The sequence below is a fragment of the Mastomys coucha genome, unplaced genomic scaffold, assembly GCF_008632895.1.
Source record: "Mastomys coucha isolate ucsf_1 unplaced genomic scaffold, UCSF_Mcou_1 pScaffold2, whole genome shotgun sequence".
Classification (NCBI taxonomy): Eukaryota; Metazoa; Chordata; class Mammalia; order Rodentia; family Muridae; genus Mastomys; species Mastomys coucha.
Genome location: NW_022196902.1, coordinates 10291990 through 10312147, shown reverse-complemented (window position 1 = coordinate 10312147; position 20158 = coordinate 10291990). Strand labels below are relative to the sequence as shown.

Sequence of the window (20158 nt, the reverse complement as noted above, 5' to 3'; positions counted from 1 at the left end):
AGAGAGGACACTGCCCTGTTTTTTAAAAAAGCCTCCAATGATGGCTTATTACTTGTGAACTGGAAGAATTTTTGCCAGATATTCTAGTCATTTATGGGAATTTCACTGTTGTGGTTCTGTTTGGGGCATAAATCTAGCTGGCTTCCACAGAGATGCCCACCAACATTTCCAAAAGAAGGGCTTGCTTTAAAACATGGTCACATTCCAGGAATATATAGGCCAGATACAAAACTGAGCGTAAAATTAAGGTATTGCATCTGATGCATAGTTCTTAGGCTTGGACCACTTGAAGTTCAGAGTATTGCGTGGAACATCCAACATGGTGGATTAGCAATAGTTCTTTATTATGCTGAATGAAACTGCCACTCTTAATAGTGAATGATTTTTATCAGTGAACCTTCCTGTTTTACATTTGGTAAAGCAGTAGTCAAGACTATCACTCCGTGTCAGAGATGTTCAGCAAGATGCTATGGCCTTTTCTTAATAGGAAATGCCATTCCCATTTCTATGAAATGTGCTGAGGTTTAAGCTGTACACATACAAGCACGCGTGCGTGCATGCGTGTGTGTGTGTGTGTGTGTGTGTGTGTGTGTGTGTGTGTGTGTGTGTGAAGGTTATAAATCTAGAGAGGGGACCATGAAAATGTAAGAAGAGATCTTAACAGGAGAGTGTCAGAATAGGTCTGACATGAAAGCTAAAGAAGAAATACTTGGGGTAGGGAGAAGACCAACAAGGAGAAGCAAGGGATGGGAGGTCAGTAAGGGGAGGAGAAAGACAGAAGCTGATGCTATAGGATTGAAAATGCCATTAGGAACATGTTGCTTTGCATGCTGATTTTTTAAAAAAAGCGGGGGACTGGTCAGATGGTTCAGTGGGTAAAGGCATTCACTGCCTAGCCTGATGGCCTGAGTTCCGTCCCTGGATCCCACATGGTAGAGGGAGAGAGCTGACTTCTGCAAGTTCTCTGACCTCCACACCCAAGCCATGCATGCGTGTATGTGAGTACATGCATGTGGACACGCACATACAGAAATAAAATATAATAAAACCTTTTTCAAACATGCTAGACTTGCAGTGATTCTCAACTTTCCTAAGGCTGTGATCCATTAGAACAGTTTTTCATGTTGTGGTGACCCTCAACAATAAAGTTCTTTTTGTCAATACTTCATAGTTGTAATTTTGCTAATATAAATATTTTTGGAGATAGGGGTGCCAAAAGAGTTACAGCCCACAGCTTGAGAACTGCCAGTCAAGAGCTAGCTCAGAGGTTAAGAGCACTGGCGAACTTTCCAGAGGACCTGGGTTTCATTCCTGGCACCCACATGAAGGCTCACTACCCTCATAGCTCCAGTTCCAGGAGATTTGATGCCCTCTTCTAGGCTCTGCAAGCATATGCATGACTGCACAGATATATATGCAGACAACACACACACACACACACACACACACACACACACACACACTTGCAATGCTAAGAATCTAACTCAGGGCCTTGCTTAGCTTAGGGAGGTATGCTACAACTTCCTAAGTCATGATTTTGTTACTTTATAGTAGAACATTAGAAAATAACAATGGCTGCTCTCTTTACAGGACCATTAGTCACCATTAGATGACAGTATTAAGATTTAAGTTTCTGTGTCTTTTTTGTAGGTTCATCCAAGACTGGTTTTCAGAAAGGAAGCAAGTGGCCAGAGTGGATTTCTCAACAGTGTTACCACGCTTCATTTCTCTTTATATCTTTTCCTTTCTGAATCCGAAAGACTTGTGTGCAGCTGCTCAAGTCAGCTGGCCCTGGAAGTTTCTAACTGAACAGGTTTCCTCTTCACTACTTCTCTGACTTCCTAGTAATGGGACACAAAGTAGTCTGTAGTGGGTCAATCAGGGTGGCTCTCTTCCCTGAAATAATAGTGGAGGGAGCCTGAAGCATAGTTGAGTGCCCCTTGGGGGACAGAACGGAGGGCTGGGAAGAGGCTGGCTCAGTGGGGAAAGGTGCTCGCTCCACAAGTGAGTACCTGTGTTTGAACCCAGAGCCTACAGAAAGCTGAGTGTGGCAGCAACATCAATAGTCCCTGTGCCCTGTCCCCAAGCAAGATGGGGATGGAGACAAGAGAACCCCTGGACACTCAGGGACCAGCCAGCCTGGTGAATGCTGTGGTGAACAACAAGAGAGGCCTTGTCTCAGACAAGGTGGAAGGCAAAGGCCAACTCCCAAAGTTGGCCTCTGGCGTCCATTGGCACACACTGGCCTGCATTGGCACACACTGGCCTGCATTGGCACACACTGGCCTGCACTCACACCTCCTCCCCAGAGTCTGGTTTCCATGGTCTTGCTATGTTTCCCAGTCTGCCCTAGAACTCCTGGGCTCATGGTGTACCTCCTACCTCACATACCCATGATTTGGGACTACAGGTGCATAAGTTCATACCACTATGCCCAACTTGCTTGTTCTTTATAGTTAGTCTAAATTGTGATTTCAGTGAACCACATGAAATCCAGTATTTTTAATATGTCAAAAATTATTGCAATTTGGCAATATCATATGAATTCAATAAAAATTCTTCTCTGTGGGAGGGCTGGTCTGAAGCAAACTGTTACACCTGAATTCTCATAAGCTAGAATTAAGGCAGCAGAATCCTATAGGAATGCTGGATAAGTGTCTCAAGATGGCATATACACACATACATATAGGTTTATATGGAATGTAATATATATTCACCAAGAACATTATTCATGTGGAATAAAATGTATTTTATACTTTTTTCAGACTGAAGTTTAGACATTAAGTCAACAATACTAGAAATGTCAGTGTAGCAAAAAATAATGTGTGTGTGCCTGAAACTATTACTGTTAGAAAACTGTCTCTTAGAAACTCGACTGTCTTTGGTTCTTTCCTGAAGGATTGCTTATGGATGCCCAAATGCACTAAGTTCGGATGGTTTCTGCCCTACACGCCAACACAGAATGAATATGGAGCTTGGAAGCAGCACTACATTGCCTGTGTGTCCAGCTTGGACTGGCTAACACCCAGGGAAGCTGCTGCTGTTTATGGAACACTGAATGAGCCCAAAACGGAGGATGAGGAGCTCCAGGAGAGGCAAAGAGAAAAGTGCCTGAGAAAAATAATTTGGGAGAAAATTGCATTCCGCAAGAGTAAGAAGCATTCAATTTAAACCTTTTTATGGTATCCAGACCTTGAACAAATGGATTTACATACAGATACGTGTAGAGGGGAGTGTGTTGGGCTCCTCATTAGCCTATGCTCAAGGCCAGCTCTTCCTTCTCTTATTATGTGTTTTCAGTTAATTGGTAATAGAAAAAAAGATTTCAGATGAGATATCTAAGGTTGAACACCCGCCCCCGCAGCTGGCTGCTTTCTCTCAGGTTTGTGAGAGCATGAACAAGGAAGGGATCTTGAAAAATGGCTCAGTTGCTGACATACTTATCATATTAGCCTGAGGACCTGAGTTAAAATTGTCAGTACCCACACAGGGGGTAAGAAATAAGGTGGGACACATGCACATGTAATCCCAGTTCTAAGGAGGAAGAGACAGGAGGATCCTGGGAGCTTCCTGGCCAGCCAGTGTAACTGAGTCAACCTCTAGCCTCCAATTGTGTACTCAGACCCATACATCTGTGCACACACTCTGAGCCCCCTCCCCAGCACACACACACAAAAAGAGGAGGAGGAGCAAACACAGGCAAAAACCAAGAAGTAAATTCAGGGCCGAGGAATTGGGGCTGGTGAAGGAGAGTGAGCATGAGGTTGAGATCAAGAGGAGCAATTTCTTTGAAAAGAGCAGGAAGAGAATGGGGATAAAGGCAGGCGTTCAGGAAAGACTTTAATGTGCACACGCTCTTAAACTAGACTGTCAACTGACCTGGGCTCAGCTTTCTCTTCTGCCTGACTCTTCTCTGGGAAGATTGAAACTCACCAGGGAAATTACAACTCCAGTCAAGGACAGAAAGAGATAGGAACCTATGGACTGATTATCTAGTTCCCACAAGAAGAATGGCTTGTTCTCAGAGCTTTGTAGATTGGCCCAAGATAGCAAATTGTGCAGATAACAAATAAGAAATCCTAGCAGAGTGTATACAAGTGGCTATAATTATTTTCATTTGGAGTATTGCCCTGGCGCAGCTTTCTTTTTAATGACTTGATCTATGTTAGCTTGGCTGTAGAAAGTGTGAAGTAAACAGGAAGCCTGCTGCTGTTCATTTTTCAGAGGAGTTATTCAAAGCTCGACCCCCTTGGCTGAGTGGAACACGCTGCTCCAGGTTGCTAAAATGTACAAGCCTGCCCGGTGGTACTCAGCTATGGAGAGATGGGACAGGGTTATACGAAGCCTTGGACAGACAGTTTCTCCAAGCATCTTTAGATGCTTTGCCCAAGCGGTGAGCAAATTTCTACCCACTGGGGGCTCAGGCCTTTCTGTGACACCAAGAACTCATTATGGAATTATGTAGCCAATGTAGGGATCTTCAGTAACTGTATACTTCATATTCTATAAAATGTCATAGAAAGAATTAATGATTTAAGGTTTGATTTAATGTTCAAGAATAGCAGAATAGCAGTCTTGAGGCAGGTGGATTTCTGAGTTCAAGGTCAGCCTGGTCTACAAAGTGAGTTCCAGGACAGCCAGGGCTACACAGAGAAACCCTGTCCAAAAAAAAAAAAAAAAAAAAAAAAAAAAAAGAAAAAAAGAAAAAAAAAAGAATAGCAGTCTTTAAGTGCATTCTGAAGAGGAAAATATGTAATGTTTAAAAGATGTCTTTAAGATCTCACTGTTGTTATCTTCAGACACACCAGAAGAGTGCATCAGATCTCATTACAGATGGTTTGAGCCACTGTGTGGTTGCTGGGAATTGAACTCAGGACCTCTAGAAGAGCAGTCAGTGCTCTTAACCACTGAGCCATCTCTCCATCCCTCTTAAAACAGGTTTAATATGTTTCTAACCCTAATGTAAAGTTATATTGTGGATATCATACATTTTCTAAAGCTGTTGAGCAAAACTGATGTGACCCTACATTTTTATGGAGTAAAAATAACCACAGAGTGTCTGTTGGTCATCTCTCCACTGTCCTAATGAATCCTTGACATAAATAAACATATAAGGAAGAAAGGTTTACTCTAGCTCATGGCCTCATGACCATTTGGCTCCATTGCTTGGGCCTGCAGTAGCATAGAATCTCATGGTGGAAGCACCTGGTAGGAGAGACCTGTTCACTTTATGCTGCCTAAGAACTGAAGAGGAAAAGCTGAAGGTGGCTAGTGTCCTGCATATTCCTTTTAAGAGCACACCCACTTCCTTCCTCTAGACCCACCTCCTAAATGTCCCTCCACCTCCTGGTAGTACCATGGACTGGTGATGGAGCCTCTAATGCCTGAGGAAAACTTCAGACCCAAATTATAGCAGCATCCATATGGATCTGAATAAAACTTCCATTTATACTTGTAAATCCAAACACAATACTCTGGTTCTTTTCAGTGACCCAAGTCATAGCATCTGATGATAGGGCCAAGATTCAGTTCTTACTCTACCCACCTTTCCTAGCAGATGTTTGTAACTTCCACAGCTTCTGCAGCTGCTCAGAAACTAAGGGGAAAGAAAGGTTTGTTGAGCTTTTCACTTTGGCAAGTCTATACTTGCCTTTCAAATGAAGACACTAAAGTCTCACCTGTCCTAATATAAGCACTGGGACCCAAATCTTCCTGTTCTAACACTCCTTCGGTGTCACCACTGACACCACACGCAGATCTGTGTCTAAACATTTGTGAGTGTGGAACTGTGTTTCACTTGTGGAAGGCGAACTTTAAGAAGCATAGGGTGTCTCCCATCCTTGGTCAGGTGGGGATGGAGCCCAGGAGAGAATGGAGACATTACTTAGGAATCCTTAAGGGGCAGAAGTGAGTTAGGGATTGCGTGGCTAGACCCTCAGGTGTATCACAGTATTCACTCAAGCACCCAGTAAAAGCTAAGTGAGTACCAAGAAACGTTTCCTGCATCTCTCATATGGAAGCTCAGAGACCAATGGGACAGAGTTGGCTTGACCCGACCTGGGACCCCGATTTGTTGCTCTTCCTCAGACTGCTAGGAGAGTCTAAGAACTCGGGGACAGTGGTCTTCTGCTGTTTACAGGTGTTCAGAGGATATCAGCACCTATCAACAGTCATGCTAGCAGGACATTAGGCTTTCATGATCCTCTTGTGCCCTACAGAAGCAATATCTCCGGAAGTCACTCCTACCCTTTGTTATTAAAGAAAAACCATTCCAGGGTTGGTAGAACCGACGACAGCTCTTCCTATGCTCTGCCACTCCATGTCATCCTGATATCATCTCGGATTCCTGCATATGAGGTACCACTGTGTGAGGAGGCCCACTGTGTGAGGAGGCCACCCTCTACTGTGTCATCTGCACTGACACAATCTTCTGGCTACCATGTGTGTGAAAAATGATTCATCTCGTGAAAGGAAAATTGCCTGATCAAGTGAACACTTTCAGACCCCATACAGTTATTATAATTGGAAGCAATAAAGATAAAAGTAATCAAACTTACTTTGAAAACCCATGAGAGGTACAAACGGTTCTGTGTGCAGTTGATGTCAAACCACACCCACTGGACTGAATTTGTTGCACTTAAGAAAACAGTCAGCAGGATGGTTAAAACTATTTAAGGCTCTTCTAGAATTCCCAAGAACTTTAATAATATTTGACCGATAGTTTTCAAAAGTGGGTGAGAAGTACTACTTTATGTTCTATCTTTAAGATATTTTATTAAAATATGCTCCTCATAAAATGTAATTAGAGCTGTGTATCGTAGTATTTAGCTGTAATCCAAGCACTTAGGAAGCTAAGGCAGGAACATAGAGGTTGAGGCCAACCTGGACCATATAGTGTCAAGTAAGCTAGGACTATATAATAAGACTCTGTCTCAAAATGTAAAAAATTAATAAAATGAAATGAAATTGTATATTTAAATTATACACATATGTATATTTAAGTAGAAGATTTTAAAATCTACTTAAGAAGGCTATTGCAAAATGGTATTAATTAATTTATTGTTTTTAATACATTGTATATATATCTGTTTGGTGTGTACAAAGATGAAGAGATTTGGGAGAAAATAATGTAACTCATTAGAAATATTTTTTTCCATGATGGAGTTGCAAATGAACTTCATCTTTTTCTGGTAGTTAGAGAAAAATAAAGAAACTGGTGGGAGAAGTTTAGTTCCTTCCTTCTGTAATTTATGAAAATTCTTTAGCAATCATAGCATACTGTATATCACCCAGTTCTAAAGCTCACACATGCTGTTTCACTTGTAGATGGTGATAGAGAGCATCAAGCCAGGCGTCGTGGCTGTGCTGTATGAACACAGTGGAGTGACATTGGAGGGCCTGCTTCAGCTCACAGACAGAGCTCTACAAGGGCGAAAGGCACAGAGCCTGGGAATATTCAGTGGTGGAAACAGCAGAGAAATCGACTTACTGCGAGGTTGGTCTGGGGATTGGAGGACAGTCACACAGCTCTGAATGTCTGAGCGCTTATCCTCAAGTGTGACGTTCACAGTGCCTCTAAGTTCTGATTAGCTAGGAAGGTTCATTTTGTCCTCATGAAGAGGGTAAAGCAACTTTTGATGCTAATCTTAAAGATAGAGATTAAGATCACAGCAGGATGGTTGCTATCATAGTCTTTTTAAAGCATACACTTTATTCACATTCCTGTAAAGCTTTTCCATCTTGCAAAATTGAAACATTGTGTTAAGCACTACCTCTCTTCTTCCCCTCTGATATCTGCCCTCTGATAACCATTGAATCCTTTAAATACAGAAGTGGAATCACTTGCTTTGTCTTTTTGTGACTGCCATTTTTTACTTATACCTTCAGGGCTCATACACTATTCCAAGTGATTATTTCTCTTTTAAGGCCAAATACTAATCTACTCTATGTATGTGTTACAATATGTGTACTGGCTGGTTTGGTGTCAACTTGACACAAGCTGGAGTTATCACAGAGAAATGAGCCTCCCTTGAGGAAATGCCTCCATGAGATCCAGCTGAAAGGTGCTTTTTCTTTCTTTCTTTCTTTCTTTCTTTCTTTCTTTCTTTCTTCCTTCCTTCCTTTCTTTCTTTCTTTCTTTCTTTCTTTCTTTCTTTCTTTCTTCCTTCCTTTCTTTCTTTCTTTCTTTCAAGACTTATTTATTTGTTTATTTACTTATTATATGTAGTTGTCTTCAGACGCACCAGAAGAGGCTGTCAGATCTCATTATGGATGGTTGTGAGCCACCATGTGGTTGCTGGGATTTGAACTCAGGACCTTCAGAAGAACAGTCAGTGCTCTTAACCACTGGGCCATTTCTCTAGCCCCCAAAAAACGTTTCTTCAATTGGTGATTGAGGGAGGAGGGCCCAGCCCATTGTGGGTGGTGCCATCCCTGGGCCGGTAGTCCTGGGTTCTATAAGAATGCAAGCTGAGAAAGCCAGGAGAAGCAAGCCAGTAAGGAACATCCCTCCATGGCCTCTGCATCAGCTCCTGCTTCCTGACCTGCTTGAGTTCCAGTCCTGACTTCCTTTCGTGATGAATAGCAATGTGGACGTGTAAGCTGAATAAGTACATTCCTCCCCAACTTGCTTCTTGGTCATGATGTTTGTGCAGGAATACAAACCCTGACTAAGACAGTATGTTTATAACTCTATCCTCTGGTGTTCATTCAGGTTGCTTCTACTTCTTGTCTATAGAGAATAATGACAAACCTCTTTTGCTCTTGCTTTTACAAATATGGAAATATACTCCTAAGTATGATATAGTGGGTTTTTTTTAAAAATTCGAAAGCCCCTATATTGTTTTTTGCAACTGTTTTATCAGCTGTGCAAGAATACAAAGTTCTCTGTGCCATTCATTTGTTACAGGTTTTCAGGTTTCTTGTTTGTTTAGTTCATACAGTTTCCAGTCTCACTATATTTGATTTGCATATCTCTGTTGATGAGAGATGCTGAAGATCCATCATGTGTTTGCTGGCCATTTGCATATTTTCTTTATGAACACAAGCCCTTTGCCTATTGAAAAGTGGGTTGATTTTTGTATAGGTTGAGCTGTAGACATTCTTTGTGTGTTAAGGATATTAACTCCTTATCTGATATATGATTTGCACTTTTATATTGTTCTATTACTGCAAAGAGTAACTATACCATGACAAAGGCAACTCTTATAAAAGAAAAAGCATTTAATAGAGAGCTTGCTTATGGTTTCAGAGGTTGAGTCCATTGTCTTCATGACAGGGAGCATGGCAGGAGACTGGAGAGGTGACTGAAAGCTTCATCCTGACCTATAAGCCGGGAGAGAGTGGATCTGGTATGGGCCTTTTAAAACCTCAAAGCCCACCCCTATCAACACACTTCCTCCAGCAAGTACACACCTATTCCAACTAGGGCATAGCTCCTAATCCTCCTAATCTTTTCAAATAGTGCCACTCCCTGATATGTAAGCATTCAAATATATAAGCCTATGGGGGTCATTCTTATTTAAACCACCACCTATAACTGTCCTTTATACTCTCTCTTTTGATGCACAAAAATCTTAAAATTTGATGAAAGTACAGTAATTACAGTAGCAATGAACACCAAGATAGATAAATTGGTGTGCACTTGCCACCTCTGGTAGACTCTGCTTGGCTTGTACTGTAAAGGAAAGGAAAGGAAAGGATGACATAATTAAGTTGTCATGGGGAGATTTAAAAATCTTATCAACGTTGACCCCTTTTGGGGAGGGAGGAGACAATGAATACCTTTAATTAAACTTTTAGAGTCTATCCTTTATACATAGCTTTGCATTCTCCCTTGCTTTTACCTAAAGCAGAATTGTTTTAATTTTTATTAATTGTAAAGTTTCTATCTGTGTGGGATGAAGGAAGAAGAAATAAACCAGATGACCCAGCTTCTAGGGCACTTACAAAGTGGCACGATGACTCACGAATCATTCCTGAGGAGCTGGAAGTAAAGAGAGTGTGAGGTGCTTGCTATCTCAGGGAGCCTTGCCTGCTGGGACAGTTTCTCATTGATGACTGCTCATTGACTGGGGACTTTTTCTGCTTTGGAATTGTTGCACGATCCCAGGACTTGACTGGCCAGTCACCTTAAACTCTCCTTAAGCCCAGTGACTTACATTGGTGTACAGTGGGGGCGGAAACACAACACCCAAAGCATAGCTGTAAAATCCCTTATTACTCCAGAGTATGAAGGGGCTTGTGGCCACAGGGCTGTTCAGTGGCACTTTTTGTGGCCTTAACAGAATATTCCGTGAAGTGTAGGTGCACTGGAGATCTTGGTTTTATGGGCAAATGCTGGGTTTTGAATCTGTGATTCCATGTTCACAAACAGCTAAAAGGTTTGTTATTATGATATAGCAAACCATTATTGACATGTTAACTTTTCCCCTTAGGCTATAAAATTTGTATTAAAAATGTACTGTGGCCTGAAGTGAGAGACTTCTGGGAGAAACTAGGAAGCTGTGTGGCCACCAAACAAGAAGGAGGACATGTGGACTTATTTGTACCACTTGGAGCATCAGGTCAGTGTCAAAACTCTAGAAACGCAGGGGACACACCTTCTTGTGGTGCTATTTTGTGTGTCTCTGAGGTGCAATCACAAACAAACCTATTTAACACATAAATCAGTGGCTCATTCCTTTTTACCACTATAATTATTGCACAAAATAGCACTACATAGTATACTATAATTTGTTTATCCATTCAACGTACTTTATAAGGGAAGTTGCTGTGAACATATATCTGAAATGTGTGCACACATTTCTCTAAGGTATACAAGATCCCAGTGGTGTACATTAACTGCTACAAAGCCAGCTCACCTGTTTTTCCAAGTGGTTGTACATTTTAATGTTTCTAAAGAATGTATGTCTGAGAACTCAGGTTGTCCAACAGTGTGGTGTTTGTTTTAGTTGTAGCTGTTCAAGTGGATATCAAAGCGTGTCGTGGTGGCTCTAACTTGCCATTTCCTACCAAGCCACAATGTTGAGCATCTTCTCATGTACTTATCTGCAAATCTTCCTCAGTGTCTGCTTGAGTATCTTGTATGTTTTGAAAAGTAAATTGTTTTTCCAGTTGATGACTTATGTTTCTTTTTCTCTGAATGGTTTCTTCTGAAGAGCAGAACTTGTTAATTTTGATGAAATCAAATTTATTATCTTTACTTTTATCTTATGTTTTTAGTATCATAATTATTTAAAGTATTTTTTCAAAGCCATTTTCTGCCTATAGGTGTTCTGTCACATATCTATCTATCTGTACCACATGGGTGTGTTGCCCATGGAGGCCAGAGAGGGTGTCAGCTTCTCCATAACTGAAGTTGCATCATGTAAATGATCATGTGGGTGCTGAGAACCAAACCTGAGCCCACTGGAAGGGAAGCAAGTGCTCTTAGCCTCGGAGCCATTTCTCAAGTTGCCATATTTTTAAATTCCTTGCACAAAGATGACAAAGATTTCCTACTACACTTCACAGGAGTTTATGTTTAAGTTTGGCATTTAGGTCTCTGGCCCACTTGATTTATTTCTAATAGATGAGGCATAGATTGAGATTTAATTTATTTCATATATAGGCATCTATTTTCCCAACACCATTCCTTATAAAGAAGCCTGTTCTTTCTCTCCTGGATTTTATTTACAGGTTTACTGCAATCAGTTGATTATATGGATTTAAGTCCTCTGTGGACTCTGACTTCATTATCAGTGAAAATATTAAGCATGAAACCCATCAGCTTCCACCATATTGTTCCAAGAAGCAGTGGGTATTTATTTTTGGACCACAAAAAATTAAAATATCCCATTCATTACATATGTTTCTTCTTAAGTAATTCAATTCAATCTATATTTACTGAATCCAATAATCTACCCAGTGTTTTAATCTGTGTCACTGAAGAAGGGGAGAAAACAAATTTTGTCTCTCTCTTTTTTTTTTTTAGATTTTATTTATTTATTTATTTATTTATTTTTTTTTTGCTTTTTTTCTTAAAAATACTTTAAAAGGAAAATTTGTTTGTATTTTTATTTACATTTTATATTTTTGTACATATTGTTAAGGGTCAGCCATTTTTAATGATAACGGGTGACCAAACCAGCCTTCAGAGCGTTTTCTGTCCTATTCAGAGTTTACTTGTGGTGTGACCATGTTCATTATAATCTCAAAGGAGAAAGAAAACCTTGATTTTATTTATTATTATAAGTAAGTACACTGTAGCTGTCTAAAGACACTCCAGAAGAGGGCATCAGATCTCATTATGGATGGTTGTGAGCCACCATGTGGTTGCTGGGATTTGAACTCAGGATCTTCGGAAGAGCAGCCAGTGCTCTTAACCACTGAGCCATCTCTTCAGCCCGAGAAAACAAAATTCTCTGTGTAGTCCTAGCTGTCCTGGAACTTGCTCTGTAGACCAGATTGGCCTCAAACTCAGATTCAAGAGATCCATCTGTCTCTGCCACCCAAGTGCTGAGATCAACGGCATGCACCAACACACCCAGCAGAAGGGGAATAATTAATGCCACATTAAATTTTGACCATTTTGTTCTATCTTGTGTTTATGTTTTAAGTCTGTCTACTTTCAACCACAAGTTTCCTTTTACTCAGCTTATTTTAGGAAACTCTTGTGAGGTTCTTCTCTGTCTTTGGCTTAAATATTCCAGACTTGATGATAAACAGGTTTTCTGGTTGCCTTCCCTCTTTCCATATCTTACTGTGTTGTTTTCAGAAATTAGATGTTTGGACATCTGTCTACAGAGATAAGGGTGAGATGTTTGGAGGCTGTTGACTGAAGGATTTGAATGGAAGCTGACAGTGGCCTGTGGTCTTTCTTGGCTAGCTCATTCACGCTTCTCAGTAATGTGTGACTGCTCCAGGAGAAACCCATGACTTAACTAATGCAAGTGTTCTTGGCTGTGCAGAAGCAGGTATGGGAGTTCTTTCTCAGCTGTCTCAACTAACTGGCACACTGTTCTCTGCCCCGACTGGAATCGCCACGGGTTCGTACCAACACAGTAAGTATATGTGAGAGCTGGCTAGTGTGTCTAGTAATGCACATCTGCCTCCCTGAAGGACAAGTTCTAAGAAAACATACTCTTGTCTTACTTCTCTGCCTCAGTGACTAGCAGCTGGACCTCAGTGCTGATGTGCATCTCCTGATCTGCCTATCGCAATTGCTACTCTTCCTGAAGCGGCAGTCTCCCTTCTTCAGTCACAGCACTGAGCCATTTACTTAGAGGAGAATTTTTTTTTTCTAAAGATTTATTTATTATTATAAATAAGTACACTGTACCTGTCTTCAGACATACCAGGAGAGGGCATCATTACCTAATGAAGATCTCATTCCGGGTGGTTGTGAGCCACCATGTGGTTGCTGGGACCTTCGGAAGAGCAGTCGGTGCTCTTACCCACTGAGCCATCTCACCAACCCGAGGAGAATGTTTTTGCTGCAAATACTCTGCTTCAAGCTGTCATTTACTAAAACCTTCGCTAAAGAGTTTGGCAAAGTTGTCCAGTTGCTGAGCTGGAGAAAGAAAGTATTTTCCTAGGTTTTTTTTTTTTTTTTTAATTAATTAATTTTTTAAAGGATTGATCTGGTTTTATTTGGGAGCATGAATTGTAGCTCTAAGGAAATGCAGATAAGTTTTGCTTAGATCCCACTCGGTACACGGATCAGGAAGGGACATGGACCCAGAGGGAAAGCACAGTGACACATAGCCTTTCATTGACACACTGAGGCTCCTAATACTGGATAAAAGTGGACCATTGGCTGACGGCCAGAGAACCACACGGCTATCCTACAATGTCACTCAACACTTTCTCCTTTAAAACCTTCTCTTCAGATCAAACAGGGTTTGGACTACCTTGGAAATGCTATGAGCGCTGGGCAGTGGTGGGGCACACCTTTAATCCCAGCACTTGGGAGGCAGAGGCAGGTGGATTTCTGAATTCGAGGCCAGCCTGGTCTACAGCGTGAGTTCCAGGACAGTCAGGGATACACAGAGAAACCCTGTTGAGAGAGAGGGGGTTGGGGGAGGAGTAGGTGCTGTGGCTTGACCTTGAGAATGTGTAGCAGGAACATAGAAAGTGCTGAGTCAGAACTGTCACTTTTAGAATGAAAAGATACACTTACATCCATCCACTGGGCTTCCCAAAGTGCCAGGTGGTGATTTCATTTCTAATTTCAAGTAGAAGCTGTCAACCTTATCTGCCATGGACAGAGGGCCATTCACTGTGTCCTTTCTGAGTTTCTTTGTTTACCATTGAAAACAGGCTGTGACTGCTTATCTTCTCAGAAGGGACACTTTGCCCAGTGTTAAGATAGCTGAGTTGGTTTTATGTTAAACAAGAAGTAGAAGTCTCCTGCTTAAGCTCAAGGCCAACGAGAGGCCTTTTCTCAAATAATAGGGTAGAAGGTACCTGAGAAACAATGCCTGAAGCTGACCTCTGGGCTCTATGTGTAAGTGCACACATGTGGACACACATACATATGTACGCCTGTACACAAACATACACGCACACGCATGCATGCCCACACACATGCATTGCACATGCATGCATGTGTACATGTATGAACTGAGTCTTCAATAATAAAATTCAAATTCTTGTCAGTTCTTAGTGACTGGCTGGGGCCACATCGGGATAGGGCTCCACCTTTTAACTACTTCAGCGAGTCCAAGCTGCAGGCATGGTCCAGCTTCACAGAATTCCTGGAAGACACCTTGACGTCAGTGAGGAAAAAGTTAAATCCGATCTTCAAGAACTTACAGGGGAGCATCAGTGGCCGCATGATAGGTAAGGTCCCTGACACTTCTGTTCCAGTGGCCGCATGATAGGTAAGGTCCCTGACACTTCTGTTCCAATGGCCGCATGATAGGTAAGGTCTCTGATACTTCTGTTCCAGATCAGGCCAGGGCTTATTTCTTACCTGAGCAAAGTCAAGATTGAGAATGGCCTAAGCAAAACTCAGTTGTTACGGATACTTGGTCAAACATCATCTTTATTTTTTAAATATTCAAGAGTAAAGCTAGTCATGTTCAGAACATGGGGGCAGACTCCCGTTTTCACATTTCACCTCTTTATTGATTCCCGTGGATCCCATCTGCCCTGGGCAGAACTTGGTTTTTACTCAACGAGAGAACTCTATTTTTTCTGACTGCCTCTTGTTCCAGCCATTAAGCGCCTCTTACAGCATCCGTTACACAATTTGTTCTGTGGTTCAATTATCATCTGTCTAAGATACATAATTCACCCAGATGTCTCAGGTAACTAATCCCAATCAGGGTCCCCTCCAAATATGCAAATAAGGTATATAGTACAATTTTCTTCTTAAACACTAAAATAAAGTACACAGCTTGGTGCTGGGCTCCATGGCCTTTTACTGAACCTGTTGGACATCACCGAATCAGTTTTCCTTTCCTTTCTGTTGCCTTGATCAAGTTACCATAATAACCTTTGTGGAATGAGACACCATCTTAACAATCAGTCACAAACTAAAGCAGTCAATACACTGCCCTAAAAAAATAATCCACTTTCACCATCTGGGTAAATATGTCCCCTTCCTCTATAGCCATCTCTTCATATTTTATACATACTCCATCTGACTAAGACACAGTATCATGCCGACGCTGCACACCTGTGCCTTCCCTTCCCTTGCTGTGCACGGTAGCATGTGTGTGCCCACCCAGGTATTTTGCCCATCAGTAATATGTCCTATATCTTGCTTCACAAATGACTCTTCTGCACAGATCTTCCCCTGTATTTTCCTCTACTACTTCAACTATCCGATTTAGGAAATGCTAAACCAACACTCTTTTTTTTGTTGTTTTGTTTTGTTTTTGTTGTTTTTTTAATGTTTGTTTGGTTTGTTTTTTTCCAAGACAGGGTTTCTCTGTGTAGCCCTGGCTGTCCTGGAACTCACTCTGTAGATCAGGCTGGCCTCGAACTCAGAAATCTACCTGCCTCTGCCTCCCAAGAGTTGGGATTAAAGGCATGTGCTACCACTGCCCAGCTAAACCAATACTCTTAAATAGTTAACAAAATATAAACAAGGAGAAATAATTTCTCTTTTTTTCACAGATACTAAGGAGTAGATAGAGAAATGGAGCTGTGACTATTTTTTAGGGCAGTGTGTTAACAATGAGAAGTCAATGGGAAAAGCTCATGTAAACAAGGAGAAATCATTTCTCCCTTTTCTTTCATAGATACTAAGAATTAAATAGAAAATGGAAAAGTTAATATTTTTATGATAATATGTTGGCAATGAGAAGTCCATTTGTTTTCTAGTAAAAGTGTATAAATGTTTAAATATTAAAAAAATGAAAAGATGTCTTTATATGTAAGCTACTTTCTCTGAATTTAAAATATTTACATTTTCAACCCAAAGGTAGAGCAGATGTGGAGGATATCTGACTGGATCCCACATTTTACTCAGAAGGCTTCTTTCATGGCTTCTTTTATGATTGTCTGATTCTTAGATTTCATTCAGCATCAGTTTTAGCACGTTGAAATTGGTTTGGCTCATTTCCCATTTTATAATAGGTCTCCTCGTGGCAGTCATAGAGGTCTGGCCCCATTCCTTGTCTCACTGTGCACTGAAAGGTAACTGTGGTGACTCTGCTCTTTACTCTCTCATATCTTACGTCAAGTAAGTACAGTGTGTGTACTTTACCTTTCAGGGCAGTTCATGTTTGACACTCTGGGCATGGACAGCATCCTGAATAACCGAAGCACTCTACAGGCTCTGGCAGATGGACTGATGGAGTTGTCAAAAGAAGGATCTGTAAGTATTCTGTCAAAGAAAGAAAAGTAGAAAACATCTCAGCACAAATAAATCCTTAGTTTACATTTTTTAACCTTTTACCAGTTTATCACTCTGGGACATAATCCCTCAGAGAAATTACATCAGTTTATAAAAGCAGCCACAGAGAGATTCTGGGCTCAAGATGTACTGAGTATATAAAAGAGAGAAACAGGGAGACCTCCTGGGTTCTTTAAAGTCTTTTAATTTGTGCACTGTTCTCTGTCTTGTGCCTAATTTCAGTTAGAAGTGACTTCATCAGAAAGCATGTCCATGGCCTTATATTTCACATAAATGTTATGAGCCAGGGAACTGACACATGTGAAACCAGATACAACAAAGGGGGCTATATGAGGGGGGAGGAGAGAGAAAGAGAGAGAGAGAGAGAGAGAGAGAGAGAGAGAGAGAGAGAGAGAGAGAGAGAGAGAGAGAGAGAGAGAGAGAGAGAACACATAGGTAAAAAAATAGGCATGTCAGCATTTGGGGATGGGAAAGTTGGTGGAGTCTCAAGAGCCATTTATGTTAACAGGGCATCTTGGGCAGTCTACCAGAAAAAGCGGTGTACATTTCAGAAGACTATAAGAGATTTGTTGGCTTTTTTGGGACAAAGCTTAGGCAGTAAAATATGTGCCTTGCAAGTGTGAGAACCCAAGTTTAGCCCCAGGGCCTCTGTGAAAGCAACTGGGGCACAGTGGCCGATGCTTATATTATGTGCCGGGGAGGGAGAGACAGGTGGATCCCGGGGGCTCTCTGGCATCTTTGGTGAGTTCCAGACCAATGTGAAACCATCTTTAAAATAAAAAGTGAACAGTGCCAAGATTATCCTCTGGCTTTTGTACACACACACACACACACACACACACACACACACACACATGTTAAGATGGATTTTACTTCCCTCCACCCTCTGCCCCCTGTTCCCAGAAATAAAATTCAGATTCAAAATATGTTTACAAATACATTGGCCATATAACCAGGCTCTTCTTTGCCTAGATCATAACTTAGATAACCCAATTATTTTAACCTACATTCGGCCATGTGGCTGGTTACGTGTGCTTGGGTACCATGTGTCCATCTCTTTATATCTTCCTGGGTGGATCTTCCCACCTGGCTCTCCCAGAATCCTCTCTCCCTTCCAGATGCCCCACCTTTCATTTCCTGGCTAAGCCATAGGTCATAGGCTTTTTAATTGACAGGTGATGCATCCATACAATACACACGATAGTCTTTCTACACACACACACACACACACACACACACACACACACACACACACACACGAGAGATTAGTCCACAGGATATCTTTCTTGAAGCCCCCAGGTTGTGAAGACGAAGTCTTAAGACTGTGCAAGATCTTTACTCTCCAAGGACCGACTCCCTCCCCCAGTTAAACATAGTTCTACACATATTTCTTCCCCTTGCTGCTGCGTGTCTGTTCTAGTTTCCCTTGGATTTCTGGGGCAGCACCAGATAGTTGCAGGCTTAGCCAAACTGTGTAGAGCTACTCTTGGCCATGGACCGCCTGCTCTGGACTCTGCTCAGTTGGCACTACAACCCAACATCCAGTGCGTCAAGGCCCTGACAAATTCCTCTGTTGATTTCATCATGGATGTTTACGGAGACCCAAAGGCCTGGAAGGATATTGCACTTTCTTTCAAACATAAAATGTCTAAAAAATGTTTGAAGGAGGAAGAACCATGTATAGTACAATTTTGATGAGGCTCAAACCTGCAGTGTGGGAGGGCAGCAGACTCCACGGGAGCCTGGTGTCTCCAGACGGTGTGACCCTGCCTCTCTCCTGGGCTTGCTTCCTTCCCCTGACAGACCGCAAGAGCCCTGCTGGTCTTTTCCTCATGTGGCCAAGGGTTGTTGTGAGCCACTTTGAGCCTAAAGATCTTGAGAGAACCTTCCATAAAACCTCAAACTGGCCTTGAACTCAGAAATCTGCCTGCCTCTGCCTCCCAAGTGCTGGGATTAAAGGCGTGCGCCGCCACTGCCCGGTGCTTTGTTTTCTAGTAATATGTCTTAAGCAGAGAACTGAAAAGTCCATCTAAAAAATGTCCTTTGTCTCATGTATTTATGTTTAGTGTGTGTGTGTGTGTGTGTGTGTGTGTGTGTGTGTGTGTGTGTGTGTGTGTATCTATGTGAATGTGTGTGTATGTGAGTGTGCGTTTGTATGTATGCATGTGCATATGTTTGTGCATTTGTGTGTCTGAGTGTGTATGCATGTGTGTGTATGTGTGTGTGTGTGCCACAGGTGTTTTCATTTATCATTTTTTCTATTTCACATTTTGAGACAGGGTTATTCAGTAAACCTGGAGCTCACTGATTCTGGTAGGTGGGCTGGCCAATGAGCTTGGAGATCTGCCAGCACTCACCTAGAGTTACAGGTACCAACACCACAGCCCCACTTTTACTTGGGCATTGGGATCAGAACACAAGTCTTTAGGCTCACACAGGCTGAACCCTAGCATGTGTTCTTTTTTCTGTGATATGTTTAACATAATGTCAGATGAATACTTTAAATAGAATTTTTTTGGGGGGGGTATTTTCCAGGATAAACCTCTGGAATTTTTGTCCTATTTTCTGCTGAAGAAATCTAGTAAAAAGAACAAGGATTTTGAAGGAAATGATGTTCTGACAGAATGTGATCTGGAAGAAACGTGGGATCCACTCATGAAGGTAAAAGATGCTGTTGCAGCTTTTGCCATGTGGCTTCTCTGTAGAGAGAGGCATGTGTGGTGAAGAGACTCGCCGAGTGATGCCAGCTCTCCTGGAAAGCTTCCAGCAGTTACTGCTTTAGGAATATCACTGTCATGGACTACTATTAAATAGGGTATTTCATGGTGCTTAATGTGAGTGACATTTAAGGCACTTCAGAGCACAGGCCCCTCACTGATTGAGAGCTGTGCTTGATGGAAGATATTTGGAAATTTGCTTTCACCACTTAACTCAGCTGAGTTCTCCCTGATGTAACTTGAGAGAAGGACATTATTTGAAGACTAAGATCCTTTGTGTTGTACATGAAACTAAGAATTCTTCTTTCACAGGAGGTGGAGGCACGCATCTTTAATCCCAGCATTTGGGAGGCAGAAGCATATGGAGCCCTGAGAGTCCCAGGCCAGTCTGGCCTATGTATCAAGTTCCAGGACGGCCATGGGCTACATGAGACTCTGTCTCAACAAATCAACCAACCAAACAGTTCTTTCTTCTTTCCTCCTTCTCCTCTTCCCCCTCCCCCTCTTCCTCCTCTTCCTCCTCTTCCTCCCCCTCTTCCTCCTCTTCATCCTCTTCCTCCCCATCTTCCTCCCCTTCCTCCCCCTCCCCCTC

The 20158-nt window shown here is 41.9% G+C and overlaps 1 protein-coding gene across 1 annotated transcript in view; it reads left to right on the top strand.

Annotated features, from left to right (window-relative positions):
* The window catches only part of Ect2l (epithelial cell transforming 2 like), a 73236-nt gene that overhangs the window by 27839 nt on the left and 25239 nt on the right, over positions 1-20158 (top strand). The window contains exons 3-12 of the mRNA XM_031380744.1: positions 1651-1813; positions 2899-3151; positions 4225-4393; positions 6219-6357; positions 7327-7495; positions 10437-10565; positions 12951-13043; positions 14641-14823; positions 16707-16810; positions 19385-19510. Coding sequence (XP_031236604.1) covers positions 1651-1813; positions 2899-3151; positions 4225-4393; positions 6219-6357; positions 7327-7495; positions 10437-10565; positions 12951-13043; positions 14641-14823; positions 16707-16810; positions 19385-19510 — 1528 coding nt within the window. The remainder of the gene's footprint in view (positions 1-1650; positions 1814-2898; positions 3152-4224; positions 4394-6218; positions 6358-7326; positions 7496-10436; positions 10566-12950; positions 13044-14640; positions 14824-16706; positions 16811-19384; positions 19511-20158) is intronic.